The sequence below is a fragment of the Pinus tabuliformis genome, chromosome J, assembly GCF_031772625.1.
Source record: "Pinus tabuliformis cultivar Carrire ecotype Pingquan chromosome J, CPIR1, whole genome shotgun sequence".
Lineage (NCBI taxonomy): Eukaryota > Viridiplantae > Streptophyta > Pinopsida > Pinales > Pinaceae > Pinus > Pinus tabuliformis.
Window position 1 is genome coordinate 1,626,361,631 of NC_142295.1, and position 15,132 is coordinate 1,626,376,762.

General features: G+C 38.7%; 1 protein-coding gene across 4 annotated transcripts in view; it reads right to left on the reverse strand.

Moving 5' to 3' along the window:
- Window positions 1–15,132, reverse strand: part of LOC149233725 (ATP-dependent DNA helicase homolog RECG1, chloroplastic/mitochondrial-like) — a 513,467-nt gene that overhangs the window by 223,005 nt on the left and 275,330 nt on the right. For all 4 annotated transcript variants that reach the window (XM_089379840.1, XM_089379841.1, XM_089379839.1 and 1 more), the window contains one exon: window positions 204–275. In XM_089379840.1, coding sequence (XP_089235966.1) covers window positions 204–275 — 72 coding nt within the window. The remainder of the gene's footprint in view (window positions 1–203; window positions 276–15,132) is intronic.

The following is a 15,132-nucleotide window of genomic DNA, read 5'->3' on the forward strand; positions in this document are numbered from 1 at the left end:
TGAAGCCACATTTTAACAAATTGCACATAAGGCAACTGGTAAGCTTAAGATTGATAGGTGATTCTACATATAACTCCACACTGTGCAGTTCAATAAACTAAATTATATGCTAAAACATTACAACACATCCTCGATGTAATATAAGTAAATAAATGATCAAGCAAATATATGTTCAATTCCACGAGTTTGTGAAATAATATTACCTGATACCCTGAATCAATAACCTCTAGAGCAGCCAAAAGTGCTACAATAGTTTTTCCACAACCAACATCACCCTGTAATTTTGTTCTCTGTCAGTCCCTTCAATACAAATAAGTATCTTCAATCCACACAAAACAACCAACAAGTGCATGAAAATCAAGATTATTTGTTGTGCATTATGAAGGATTTCAACATTGCATTGAGCAATAAATTGATATGAATAAAAGTTTCAAATCCAGACAAAACAACAAACTTTAATTCATATAAAATCAAGGCTTCTGTAGTATACAAGATGTCCAGACAGCCTTAAGCACAATAAATTCAGTAACAAGAAACAATGAATGTGATGCCCATATTTTTGTTTTAACACCAGCATCTATCCCAGTGACTTGCCAAAAGCTTTCCAGAGCCACTCAAAACAGAGTGGCATAAAGGATGGGGCACTAAATATGTAACAGGTATTCAGTCACAGTAGAAGACCTTGAACTGTACTATTGAGAGTTTTATCAGATGAGCTCAATGTTTTAAAAGTCAGGCTCAGACTTGGAATTGATTGAGGGTCAACTCGGTTTAAGCTCGGAATGACTCGGATGGATCTGATTACAAGGACTCGGTTTACTAAAAGCACATAAAATAAATAAATTTTAATGGAAATTTTATATTTAAAGATTCCAAACTTTATTTTAAAGATTCCTTGTCACTGCCTATTCATTATTTCTGGACATTGGTAAAGTCATATCAGGGCCCTCTAAACTGTGAAAGAAGGTTCCTGAAATAGGTGACATGTTCTGTAAAATAGATTCTTGTAGTTCTAAAAATGGTGCAATACATCTGCATACAATTCAACTGTCTTTAGTATATGCTATAATTCTCTTCAATCTGGTAAACATAAGCAAGCTTTTACAAATTTGGTCTATCCTATATCTGGAAATGTCGTTCCTATAATGTGATGCAGTGGTTCCTATGCATGAGGCCTATACGGGTGAATTTTTTTCACTACCCTTCTGATCTTCATCACACAGAGCCTTGGATGGCTAGGGTGTCCACTTGATTCCTTGGATTGTTGATGACATGGATGAAGGGGTGCTAGAGATTTTGATGGTATGTTGCTTGGTATACTTGCTTATCATAGAGAGATAGCATTATACTTGCTCACATGATGTTCTAGTCTCTATTCTTTGCTAGGTGTGATTGGATATGAAGATACATGAATCCCATGGTGTAACACCTAAGCACTTCTGGGCTAAGAAGACATGGTATTGGCATGATCATTTGGGTACCCTCATCATGGCATAGAGCACTTAGCATGCACTACTCTTCTTCCATGTGCTTTGATACTTGGATGGATGGTGTGAACATAATTACAGCTCTTTTTCTCCAACGCAATACCTCTAATTGAAGGCATTCACACGTGGATGAGCTGCTTGTGATCTATGGCATAATTCTATGTAGAACACTCCTCTTCCCTCGCTCACATTTGGAGGTGTTACCCACCAAAAGTGGGTGACCCCTAGAAGAAGCTTCTCTCCTATTCATCTCTTCCAGCAGGCAGCCCCTGAGAGCTACTTTGTAGCCGATGTTGACGTGCCATTCATATATCCACCACCTACATCAGTCATATGTTTCCTCGCCCACTTGTCAAGAGCACATGTTGGAAGGTGAGCTTCTAATCAAAAGGTACTTTATTCAATATGCAATCAGGTGCTTATCCTTGTTTGTATTTCGGCATCCTAACATGGATTATGGGGTAACTTGGAAGAAATAAGGGTTTTGCCCATAGTCTTGTTCCCTCACCTTAAATGGGGGGTTAATTTTCAATCCTAGTCCAATGGGACCTCCCCTAATGGCCCATGACTTTAGGAAGGGGCAGAACTTGGGAAACCATGATCGAAATAGGGTAGCCCCATCTATCCCCATTCTATACTTACCACTTTCCATCTTACAATATGAGCCTCTATTCCACCTCCCTTGTTCGGGTCAACTGACCAATGGTTCATTGGGATTTGGCATCCACACATCCTTATACCTGGGTAGGCTCTGGAAATGGATCCTGGGAGGTTGATATAACTAAAAGGAAAGAAAGAGCATATAATAACCACATGAAAAACAAAAGAAAAATCAAAATGCAAAGATAGTTGGGACTTACAAATTAGCACGTGGACAAAAGCTAACCATGAGTTCTACCTCTATCATATGGCCATCACCCAGTTCCAGAGCCAATGTTGTCTTATCTCATAGAAAACAAGGAACCCTTGCATGTCCCAAACCCTGATGGGTAGTTGCCACATCCTAAAGGGGGTAATAATTGCTATACGTCATACAAAGGAAGCTCTCATTCCTTGAGCTATGAGCAATAATACAAGGAAAAATCAAGAAAAAGTAAAAGGAATTATTGAGGGGTGGAAAAACAAAGGCCCAAGCTAAGTTGCACGAAACGGGGAAACGAGTACAAGTTTCTGAAACGGGCACGGGTACGAACGTGACCCCCAAATTTTGGAAACAGGGAAACGCGATATATATATATATATATTAGAATTTAGGACATTTAAGAAATGTTATGTGCAATCATAAAGCATACATGATACATTAAAATTTATTATATTTAAAGTTTAAACATTATGATTAAATTTACATCATATTTACTCATGAATGATCACATAATAAAAATAGCAATATCGGAATATCCAAAATCAACCTTTATTATATATCCAAATCTCAAAAACAGTGTTTATTATATATATATGAGGCTGCAAAAAATATAAAGACAAAAGACTAATCCTCATCATCATAATCCTCATCAAAAATAGAAGCAGAAACATGCTCAACAGTGGATGATGGTGTTGATGAAGATGATGGGCCAATTCCACTTCCAGGCTGGACCTCAATATTCAGGGCAGTAAGAGAGAGATCCAAATCAGGACTTTCTGCATCCACATCCAATTCTTTAGAAGGACCATTGTTGTATTCTAGACCCCTACGAGATGCAAGGCGAAGGTTGGAGTGCACATAAACAAGATCCTCTGCCTTCTGTGAGCCCAACCTTTGCGCTTCAAAAAATGAATAAAACTATAGGAGCTCCAATTCCTTTCTGTTGATGAAGAGCTTGCCACTTGTGAAATAACACAAATGGCAAGGTTTTGCAAATGTACATAATTTGCTCCATGAAAAATCCACCACCTAACTAGATTCATGGTGCTTCTCTCCTCCAAAGCTGATATATCTGCATAATCATCTAATCCTGCAGCAAAACTAGCAAATTCTTCCTTTATCTCCATGTGTAGATGAGATGGAAATTTTCTCACAACGGCTTTTTTCATCTCATTAGCCACCTCTCTATCCTTATGGGGTGCCTTCCTCTTCCCATTGCTTTGAGCAATAAACTCCTCATCATAAAATTTGGGGTTCAAGGCATGTGCTAAAGTGTGCAATGGAGTGTTGAAATTGTTCCACCTATCAACAATGATTTTCTTGACTAAATCAGCAAAATGATCATCAACAAACAAAAGTTGTGGAGACTCTTATGAAATGATTTCCATAGTTTTCTCAACCATGGAATCCATGTCGTCATATACCTCTCCTAAGAAAGGTTGGTCAGTGTCAGCATTCCGAAGAAGCTCAAATGCAGGGGTTGTGAACTTTAGCAAGAAATCTATCTTGCTCCACCAATCCTCATCAAGGCACAATCTACGCACCATATATCCCCGCTCTAAATCTGCTTGTCTCCACTCAACCCAAAGTTGACTCACCACCATAGAAACTAATGCATGCTTAACCTCAACAAGGCGGCACAACATCAGGAAGTTTGAGGCATATCTTGTCTCAACAACTTTTAACAACTCCAATTTGGAGTACTCTCGAAATATTGCCTGAGATTGGTGGTGGTTGGTGATGAATTTAACAATCACCCTCACTTCCCCTGTGATTTCCTTTATCCATGGAACATTTTTGTCGATCTCCTCTAAGATCAGATTCAAATTATGGACAATGCAGGGTGTCCAAAAGATGTGGTCATACCTCCCCTCAATAATTAAACGTGCAGCTTTGCAAACTGGTGCATTATCTGTGATAACTTGCACCACCTTGTTAGGCCCTATTTGTTCAATATATTTTATAATAACATCGGCAATGAATTGTGCATCTTTTACCTCTCCTGAGCAATCTTCCGCCTTTATAAGCATTGCTCCTTTATGGGAAGTGGCAATGATATTTTTCAATGGTCTGCGCCTTGTATTTGTCCATCCATCTCCTATGGTGACCCCAAAGCTACTCCAGGAAGAACGAATTGGTGATAAGATATCCTCTAAGTTGCACGAAACGGGGAAACGATACGAGTTTCCGAAACGGGAAGCGATACGAAACGCGACCTCCCCAAATTTTGGAAACGGGGAAACGCGAATATATATATATATATATATTGAAAATATTTAAATATATATATGTGTGCAATCATAAAGCATAAATGATACATTATAATTTATTACACTTAAACATTAAGATTTAATTTACATCACATTTACTCATAAATGATCACATAATGAAAATAAAAATATCGGAATATCCAAAAGCAACCTTTATTATATATCCAAATCTCAAAATCAGCCTTTATTTATATTAATATATGAGGCTGCAAGTACAATAAAGACTATAAGGCTGCAAGAGAGAGATCCAAATCAGGATTTTCTGCATCCACATCCCATTCTTTAGAAGGACCACTGTTGTATTGGGAGTCTCCTCCTACATAGTCGAACGACCTTAGTGCTCTCGATTAAATACACGTTTCATACCCTAGTACCCTACATGATCTTGATTATTGGGAGTTTCCCCTGCATAGAGGGCTTGGTTCTCTTGATTAAATACAAGTTCCATACCCTAGTACATGATAAAATCCAATGGAAACATTGCAATCCCTCCTGTTGACCACTACCGGTCAACTCCCCATGCAATACCCCCCTTCTTTTCTTGGCAGAAAGGGGTTGCACCTGATTGACGTGTCCGTGCCATCCTGCAGTCATCAGCAGCTTGATCATTTTAATTGTAAACCCAATCTGCATGTATGAATTGTAAATAATCCTAGCAGATATGAGTCGTGTATGTAAATTGCCTAGGTGGACCTAACTTTCTAGTGGTAATCTACGTCCCGGAAGGTTTTTCGTCTCACCGATCCATGATCGGCAGAGTTTTCCTTCAACCTGACCCCAAAGCCGGGATGGATTTTGTCATTAGAATTTTAGGAGAATCCTAGTGTGCTAATCTGCTAGATTATAGTTGTGTCGCAGAACTGGGTGGTTTATGAGGGTCTATGTTAAGTGGGTTTGTCCCCTTAAGATGTAAATTGTAAAAGTCATCATGAAATGTGTCTTGAGGGTTGAAAAATGTTTTAAATCCCCTCATGAGTCCTAAGTCCTAGGTCCTAGGAGATTTTTCCAAAGGCTAAGTTCGAGGATCCATTTTAAAATGAATTAAGAAATTAAAAAATGAGTAAAAATAATAAAATAATAAAATAAATAAAAATTAAAAAATTGAAAAAATTAAAAAATGAAATAAATAAAAAATCATAAAAAATTATAAAATAAAGCAAAAACCCTAACTAATAAAATAATAATATTTTAAGTGAATGCATGCAAAATATTATTTTTTAATAATTCGACGGATGAGATTAAGAGATGTCTTGATCTTCATCGACGGTCGAGATCATTTCGACATGGATCACTCGAACTAGCCGTTGGAGTCATTTCCTTTAAGTAGGGTGCTAGGGGTCAGTTCAGATCAATGGAATAAGATCTGTGAGTCTGGTACTGAAGAAGCTCTCTTGTAAACTGTTTCTGTTTAATAAAAGAAGACTTTGGGGTCCATATCTTGCTGGTGTTACTCTCTTGAAATGCTGTGAGATTGTTTAATTTTCTGCATATGTTATTTTCAGCCATTAATAATAGCTTATTGTAGAGTATTGTGAGCACAGGTATCTTGTTCACTTGCTAGGGTTTGAGTGTTGTTAGGGTTTCTGAAGTAATGGCAGGTATCTCCATTACTTTCTGAGACCTAGCAGCATTTTTGCCCTCTTTACTGATGGTTGTTCTGAGCTGTGCAGAAAACCCTTATCGAAGAAGATTTGTGGGCGTTTGGGGAAGTTCTCGGCTGAACCAGCCAACTCCCGCAAGCATTTTTTGCTGAGCCCAGTTGGATTTGATCCTGGGTCTATCATTCAGTTTTATTTTCTAATTTGCATGAGAGATTTTCTGAAGTCCTTCACAGTGAAAATCTGAAATTTCTGTTCTTTAAATATTTCTGTTCTTATTGCTGAATCTGGCTGTTAAGGGGCCAAATCTGTACATTAATCAGCTGATCTAGGGTTTCAAATTTTGCTTTATTACAGTTTTAATTAAGGTTTTTGTTTTCTTGTGTTTACAGGTATAGGGTTTTGATAAATTTCTCAGGGTTTCTAGAGCGAGAGAAACTGAGAATTTTTTGAGCTCCTCATTTGTCGAAAACTGATATATCTGAAAGCATCGTGCATGGCCTATCGTTTCCCTGGGCAGCGAAATTTGGTGACCTTGTTTCTCAAAAATTCGATTTGGATCGTACATAGACGCGCCTACACCATACGCCTCTCACGTTGTCACTGCCTGTCGAAATATTGTTTATGCGTTGAAACAGGATCACGATTTTTCTGGGCACTGATATTACCCTGCAGCGTTTTATTAAACGTAGGCTTGCCATCACAAAACCAGCAGACAGCAAAAGTCCCGCCTGAAATTTCAACCATTCTCTGCTTTTACCATGCATACGTCTCTAGCCAGTGTTCAATCCATGCATCTCTTCACCGACGAGTTCTCACTGAAACTATCTGCCATTATTTCGGTGTCCAGTTCTACGATTTACAGCTGAAGCTCTCTGTCATTTTCGTCCCCGGGCCAGGTAAATTCCTGTGTAAAGTCTGCGTGTTGTGTATTTTTCTCAGCGTGATCCTGCCTGCAGTCTTGGGTCTATGAGTGAAGCCGCCTGCGTTTCTTGGGCTATCAGCGTAAGTCTCCACGCCGCTGTATCCATGCATCCTCAGTCTGCCATCCAAATTGAAACTGCAAACTGCGTAAATCACCTTTTTTATTAAGCCAAGTAATAAACGGACCAGGTAATGTTAGGTTTTGGATGGTTAGGTTTAGTATAGTTTCTTTTGTTTAATTCGGTCACCTTTTAGATTTTTTATTTTTATTTTGATATGTATTAAAATTTTTATGTTCCTTAAGTTAGGGTTTGAGATCTTTTTTTTATATTTTCATTTTAGTTTAGAATATAGTTTAGTTCATAATTAGATTTTATATATAAGGTTCTTTTTTTGAAAATATGGAAAAAAAAAAATTCCTTTAGGCTTAGTTTAAATATAGTTAAGTTTTAGATTAAATTTAAATTTAGATTTTTTCAATTTTTAGGCTTTGTTTAAAAAAAAAATAAAAAAAATTTTAAACAAATTATAAAAAATATTGTGGGATATTTTTGCCAGTTTCAGTATTAGCTCGGGAATTACCTATGTTTCATCTTTTATGCTGAGGTTGAAAATTTTAATGTGGGAATTGGTGTTTAATCTGATTCAAATTTTCATCTGATGGTTAATTGCATGAATGTGGTCTCTTGTTATTTCAAAGCACTTTATCTTTCGAAATCTTAATTTGTTGGAGTATCACTAAGTCGTTAAGCATTTTTCTCATTTGATAAAAGTTAATGATAAATGATTGCTCCTAATGAGATCATATTTCTGCAGCATCTGGTAATTAAACGATTAAACATTTACTCCACAAGGCACTGGTCTTTTAACTTCTAAATCCATCTAGTGCTTATCATATCGTGTCTCCCAACCAACTGGTCGACAGTTGGTCTTCATCATTTCGCAGGGTCTACCCCCCTTAGCCGTGGGAGACAGGCTTAAACGGAGGGATCGGGGATCAGAGTGACAGCCCCCGGTCTGAGCGTTGTCGTGTCAATCTGCGCGACAACACCTCCAATCCTGAAATCCTGAAAAACAAATAAGTCTGCTGGATTTTGAGTGAGATCTAAAATTCTACTTTCTCCATATGAAATCCAATGAGGGCGAAACCACTCTCAAACATCCTGAGTCATTTCATGGTAATGTTAAAAATTTAAGTAAAATGATGAAAATGAAAAATAAAGGAGAATATCACTTTTACTTTAAGAATTTAACATTACCATGAACTGCATATCCCTCAAACTTCCTGATGAACTGCATATCAACACTAGGGCAAAAATTCACTTTTATAACTTTAGACACGCATCTAGAAGCAACAAGAAGTCACTAACATACCCTAAAAGTAAATTAAAAAAAACACAAGTTAATGAGGAAACGTGGGTCGTACGGCCCTGAAACGCGTTTCCGGCCGTACTGGCCACGTTTCCGTTTCGGGAAACGTGGCAGTACGGCCGGAAACGCGTTTCACAGTCGTACCAAACGCGTTTCCGCGTTTCGTACCCGTTTCCGTACGGAAACGGACCTCTATACCACGTTTCCTGCAACATAGGATATCCTCCACAAGCTCCTTCTCATTTTTGAGAAGTTGAGTTCTGACTTTCTCATAGTTGGGCCCCTTGTACCCTTGAGGAGCTTTGTTAATTGCCCTTATCATATCTTGCCATTAAAGAGAGCGAATAACATTGAATGGGATACCACATGCACCTAGCCACTTTGGAATCAGTTTCTTCTCTAGCTTGCACATTCACCAATTTAGCAATTTTGCTATCCTAAACTAAAGGGAATTGTGAGAATTTCTGAATCTACACATCAAAAATCCTACTGCAATAACTGGTTTATCATCTCCTACTTGTTCTTTACATTCAACAAGTTATTTAAATATTTAAACAGCGATGAAAACACTATTGCAAACTACACATACATACAGATCATGAACTGAAATAAAATGAGACAATCACACAAGGGACACTGTTATTTTTGGACAATCGTCCTCGGAAAAACCCAATTCGGGAAAACCGGTGCAACATATAGAGGGTTTGTATTATTAAGTAGGATTTTTCAATACAACTAAGGTGCCAAATCCCACTCACCCAACAAAGAATAAACCTGGCAGAAGTACCTCTATCCGGAGACAGATATTTTGGCAAATCCAGCAATTGGATGATCAAACCCCACAGATGACAATGTTGTTCCCAGTGCTGGGCAGCGATGGCTGCTCCAAGCTCTGCGTTGGAACTGCGTCACCTCCTCTAGGAGTTGTGTCACCCTCCCAGTGAGCCTTCCTTGCTCAGAAATCGATATGTTGAACTATTGCTCTCTCTACATCATAGCAACCCCAGCGCTGCCTCTAAATGACTACGTCGGCCCCTTTGGCTACTGTGTCACCCTCTCTGGAGTTGCGTCGTCTCTCCTAGTACTGCTCTGCCTTTCTACTATGTATTCGCGGCCTTGGAATGAAGTCCCTCTACCGAACTACCCGTCTCACTACAACTTAGATCACTAGCTCGAGTTTCTCAACAAACCACGCCACAGAAAAATCGAACTCTTTGATCTCTCCAATGTATCTCCAACTGACCCTCAAGCCTCCTCTTATACTTTACCTGTTGATGAATCAACAGTCATGATCTAATCTCTAATCAACGGCTAAGATTAAAACAATTTTGATCCTCGCCACTTAGAACATTCTCACCCATATTTTTATTAATACACATTAATATTTTTATTTTCCTAAGTTTAGACTTAGGAACTCATTAAAAATATTAATTATTTTAATAACTCCTCATCCGGGTGGAATTTCTCCAAACGCTTTCTGGGTTCTAGAGATCTCATGTGTTCTAGCCCCTCCACAAAATTTCGAAGCTAGAGCACATCTGATGCTACCCAAAATCATCAAGAATGCCCCTCTAGTATTTTTGGATGTTGGTTGTTCATGTTGTTGAGTGGCACTGGCTCTCCTCTTCCTTGCTTCAACTACAATCCTTGGCTCAATGTTAGCTGGAGCTTGAGGAGTAGCTTGACTAACCTCATCATGCCTTCTCTTAATTTCATCTGCCTCATCTTGCTCTCTTTGATATGCCCTCCTTTCCAATGGGTCTGTTGTTTTTGTGCAACCTACAATCCCCTGTCCTCCTCAATGCAAAAGATGTGCCTTCACTCTTGGGTAGGAGCCCTTGTACGAATTACTGCAAAGATTACATTGCCATTCCCATGAGCCACCACCTCCACATTTTTGAAGCTTCGTTACATGCCTCCAAAGAGGATAATATTCAGCCCTTGGGTTGGCCTTGGGGCTTGAACTTGCAACTACACTTTGGTTGGAAGCAATGTTACTTGGGAGCGGGAGCGAAAGCGGGGAGCGGGAGCGAAAACAGGAGCAGGAGTGACATTTTCAGAAGCTCCCAGTGTGGGAGCGAATCCCGAAGCGTTTTTTATATAATATATATATTTTTTATATTTTGATACATATATGTCAACAAAAACATGTAGAATAATGAATTAGATATAAAAAACATAAAAAAACATAGATTGAACCATACAACAACAATCATTTAGAAGTTATAATCTTCATCAACCACGTCCACAAGTTAGTAACATAGTAACATACAACATATTGAGTCTCATGATTCATCAATCTTAAAGTTTCAAGCTTTCAAAATTCAATATATAACATTTATCATCATTGATCACCAAAGTTGTACTTGTAAGCTAAGTGTAACCATTACAACAAATAATATGCAACATGAAATGAAATGTTATAAAATGAAATGAAATGAAACAACTTTCAACTTTCATGAAGCATCATATTCATAATTCATTACTAATGAGTTATAATTGCCAACTTCAAACTTAAATTGTCATATATTGTTTAAAAAAATATCATAATAAATATGAAAGAGACAATAGTTATAAAAGCTACTAGAAACTAGAAAAGAGAAGTAAATCTATTATCTATTTCTTATGCTTGGGCCTCTTGCCAACACGAGAAATGTCTAATTTTTTAGTCTTGTTGGAAAATCAGGATCTTTGTCATTAATATCACCCTCTAAACATTAATATCCAGAGGTATCTTTGTCATTACCTTTGTATCTGTATAGGGATCTTTGTCATTAATATCACCCTCTAAGCATTAACATAAGATAGAACAAGCATAGCATGTCAAGTCAAGATTTTGTTTGAGTGATGCGTACATTTTTAGGAGGGTCATGATAGAGGAGTTCGACAACCAATGTCACTAACATCAAGGTACAAAGGGATTGGTGCTCTTGATTAAATACGAGTTCCATACCCTAATACATGACAAAATTCAATGGAAACATTGCAATCCCCCAATCTTGAAATCCTGAAAAACTGATAAGTCTGCTGGATTTTGAATGAAATCTAAAATTCTACTTTCTCCATATGAAATCCAATGAGGCCGGAACCACTCTCAAACATCCTGAGTCATTTCATGGTAATGTTAAAAATTTAAGTAAAAGGATGAAAATGAATATTAAGGAGAATGTTACTTTTACTTTAAGAATTTAACATTACCATGACTAGCATATCAATACTAGGGCCTAGATTTGATCATTAAGCTGCCCCACTCAAAAATTATTTGTTTCTTTCAAAAAAAATTGCATTTCAAACATTACTACCAAAAAAAAAAATTGCAAAAAAGGCAAAACGCTCCCAAAATCGCTCCCGAAAAGGCAGGGAGCGAAATTTTTTTTAGGGAGTGCGCTCCCAAAATAGCTCCCACTTCGGGAGGCGCTCCCGCCCGGAGCGCGGATTGGGAGCAGGATCAAGGGGGGGGGGGGGGCGCTCCCCCACAACATAGGTTGGAAGCCATTGCTGCAAAAAAAACAAAAAAACAAATCTGTAAAGAAAAGACATTTTTCATATTTTTGGCAGCATGAACCCTTGAAAAATTGAAGAAATAGTAGGAAAAAAACAAAGAAAATGAATGCTTCTTACCCAAATTAATTTGTTGTATTTGAAGCTACCCCAAAATGCTAGAAAAGACGAGAAATATGGTTGTAGCTGAGCCAAAAGCCAAGAATGTCATAGCGGGAAACCTAGCACTCCAAATCTACTGCTGAAATCTCCTTTTTTCACTGTTGAAAATGCCCTAGCTGAAACCACTACTCTCTTCCTCTCTTCTCCTTTGCTAAAATCGTTCGTCTCCAAGAAAAATGACTTGCTCAATTGTGTGATGAGAGAATTAGGCAAGCGTCTTTTTTATAACTTGAGAGAAGCATCTAGAAGATACTTTAGTCGCCCAATAAAAAAATAGAAGCGAAAAAATTAAAAATAAAAATAAAAGAAAAAGTCAAGTTTTAACTGGAAACTTATTTCCGGCTATACTGGCCACGTTTCCCGAGCATGAAATGGGCCAGTACGGCGGGAAACGAGTTTCCAAGCCATATGGTATGAGTTTCCTCGTTTCTATTTCGTTTCAAGCCGGAAACGGACCCCTGGGCAACATTTCTTGCAACTGAGGGCCCAAGTAACTAATGCATCCACAATTCCTCCTTCCTCACATCTACACACCCAGGATGAGGTATTCCATCATAGTCGGTCCCTTTGACCAGGCACTTGGCCATGGAGACCTTTCCCCTTTGTTCCATCATTATTCACATGGAACCTATCGATTGAAGGGTTGACCAAGGACATCTCACTTCCCTTTGCAGGTTAGGAACACCTAATAGGGTCGTTTATTAACCAATCCTACCTAGGGAGGTAACACCATTACATGACTAAGGCCCCAATTTTGGAAGAGAAGCCACATATGAAGTGTTAATTTGCCCAATTCTTCCAAGCTTGGTTCACTTAGATTCAATTATGATTAATGTACCCAATGATGAAAGTTGTAGCACTGGATAATGTGTGTAATTGGTAGGTGGTTCCATCTATAGGTCTCGGCAACTTAACTGGGGTCTAGGTCCTCTAGACAAACATATTGACACCCGCAGGTGATGCATTGAGAGCCATGGGACCGTGGACAGTTATAGAGCATCATTCATAGCCATGGCACCTTCAGCACCCACAGCGTGCTTGCATTTTCTTTTATATCCATGGAATGATGCACCTAGACTAGTTTGCCCCTAGCCGACCTAGCAATTATTACATGGTGTGGTAGTTGATGCAAGGCCCAAATGAGACTTGGTATTTATATCTGCCTTGGAAGACAAAGGGATGAGATTTGCCTTCATCAGAGGAAAGATCCTCACCTGGCCTATGTGTTGATTTGGGGTCGCATCAGATGTGCTCTAGCCATGAAAATTGGTGGAGAGGCTAAAGCACATGAGATCTCCAATACACAGAAATGGTTTGGGCAGATTCTAAACAGTTTGGGAGATATTAAAATAATTAATATTTTTAATGGAGTCCCTAAGTCTAAACTTAAGGAAAATAAAATATTAATGTGAATTAATATAAAACTGTGTTAGAAGGGTCCAAAACTCATGGATCAAGCCAGAGTTAATCTTAGTCGTTGATTAGGGACTTAATCTCGGTCGTTGAATTGTCAACGAGAAAAGTATAGGAGGAGGCTTGAGGGTCACTTGGAAAACACACTGTTGATCAAGAATTCGATTTTTTGGGGCAAGGCTTGCTGAGAAAATCGAAGGAGTGATCAGAGTTGCAGCTGAGGGGCAATGAATATAGAAGCAGAGAGGCAAAGAGGGTACCGGGAGCATCAGTGCAGAAGCAGGGAGGGAGGGACGCAGAGCCAGTCAGGGCCCACGTAGAGCCAGCCAAGAGTTGCACAGTGCCAGAGAGAGCCAACGTGGGTGACGCAAAGGCTCTAGAGGCTAATGCAATGCCTCCAGAGATTGACACAGGGCAAGTTGGGGTGACGCTAGGCCAGAGAGGCTGATTGACTCCCTAGAGGCAGATGTTGGAGATTTCGTGGGGCAGATTGGAGCTGAGAGTTGTGGGATTGTTCATCTGGGGTTTTAGCCAGAATATCTGTCTCCGACTGAGAGATACTACTGCCGAGATCATTCTCTGTTGGGTGAGCCGGTTTGTCACCCAGATTGTATTCTGAAACTGCTTAATAATAAAACCCTTAGATAGTTGCACCGGTTTTCCCGCATTGGGATTTTCCGGGGACATTGGTCCAAAAACAACAGTGTCACTTGTGTGCTTGTTTTTCCTTCAGTTCATGATCTATAATGTGTTGGGCATGTACTTGCATTTATTTTCAGTATTTACATCGTAAATAACTTGTTAATTAAACAAAACAAGTACACAGAAATAAATCAGAAAGTACAGGAAGGGTTTCTAATAGTTAGGCTTAGAAATTCCAACGCTATGGAATCTCTAATGAGAGATGCATTTACATTGGGATATAGAGTTGAAGGACTCTATAGAGTCAAGGGAAGACCATTGCAAGTAAAGGTTCATAATAGAAATCATCAAAGTGAGCTATGGAATCGAAGATTTGCACATCTACATTATGAAGCCCTACCCAAAGTTAGAAGGATGGTTTTTTGGAATGCCCAATGTTTGTGAAAAATTGTTGCAATAATTGATTTATTTCTCCTACTTATTTATGATAACTTATAAGTTATTCACCAATACTTCAGTAAATACCAAAATAAATTCAATTGTAGATTTCATAAATTAGAACTGAAAACTAGAAGGCAAGAAAAACATCAGCGTATGAACAATCACATTGACACACTTGTTTTTGGACAATCGTCCCCAGAAAAACCCAATGTGGGAAAATCGATGCAGCAGATCTGAGGATTCTTATTATTGGCAGTAAATATCTGAATACAATTTGGATGCCCTAGAGAAAAATGGCAATCCACTCAGAGAAGATAACTGAGAATTCTCTCACACTGATTCTGGAGATTTTGCTCTGTCCCCAGCCCACTGCGCAGTCCCTGCGTGAGCCTACACAGGCTCTGCGTGATTTCTGCGTGGAGGCTCCCTCTAACTGCGTCAACTTGGATTGTTGTTGCTTC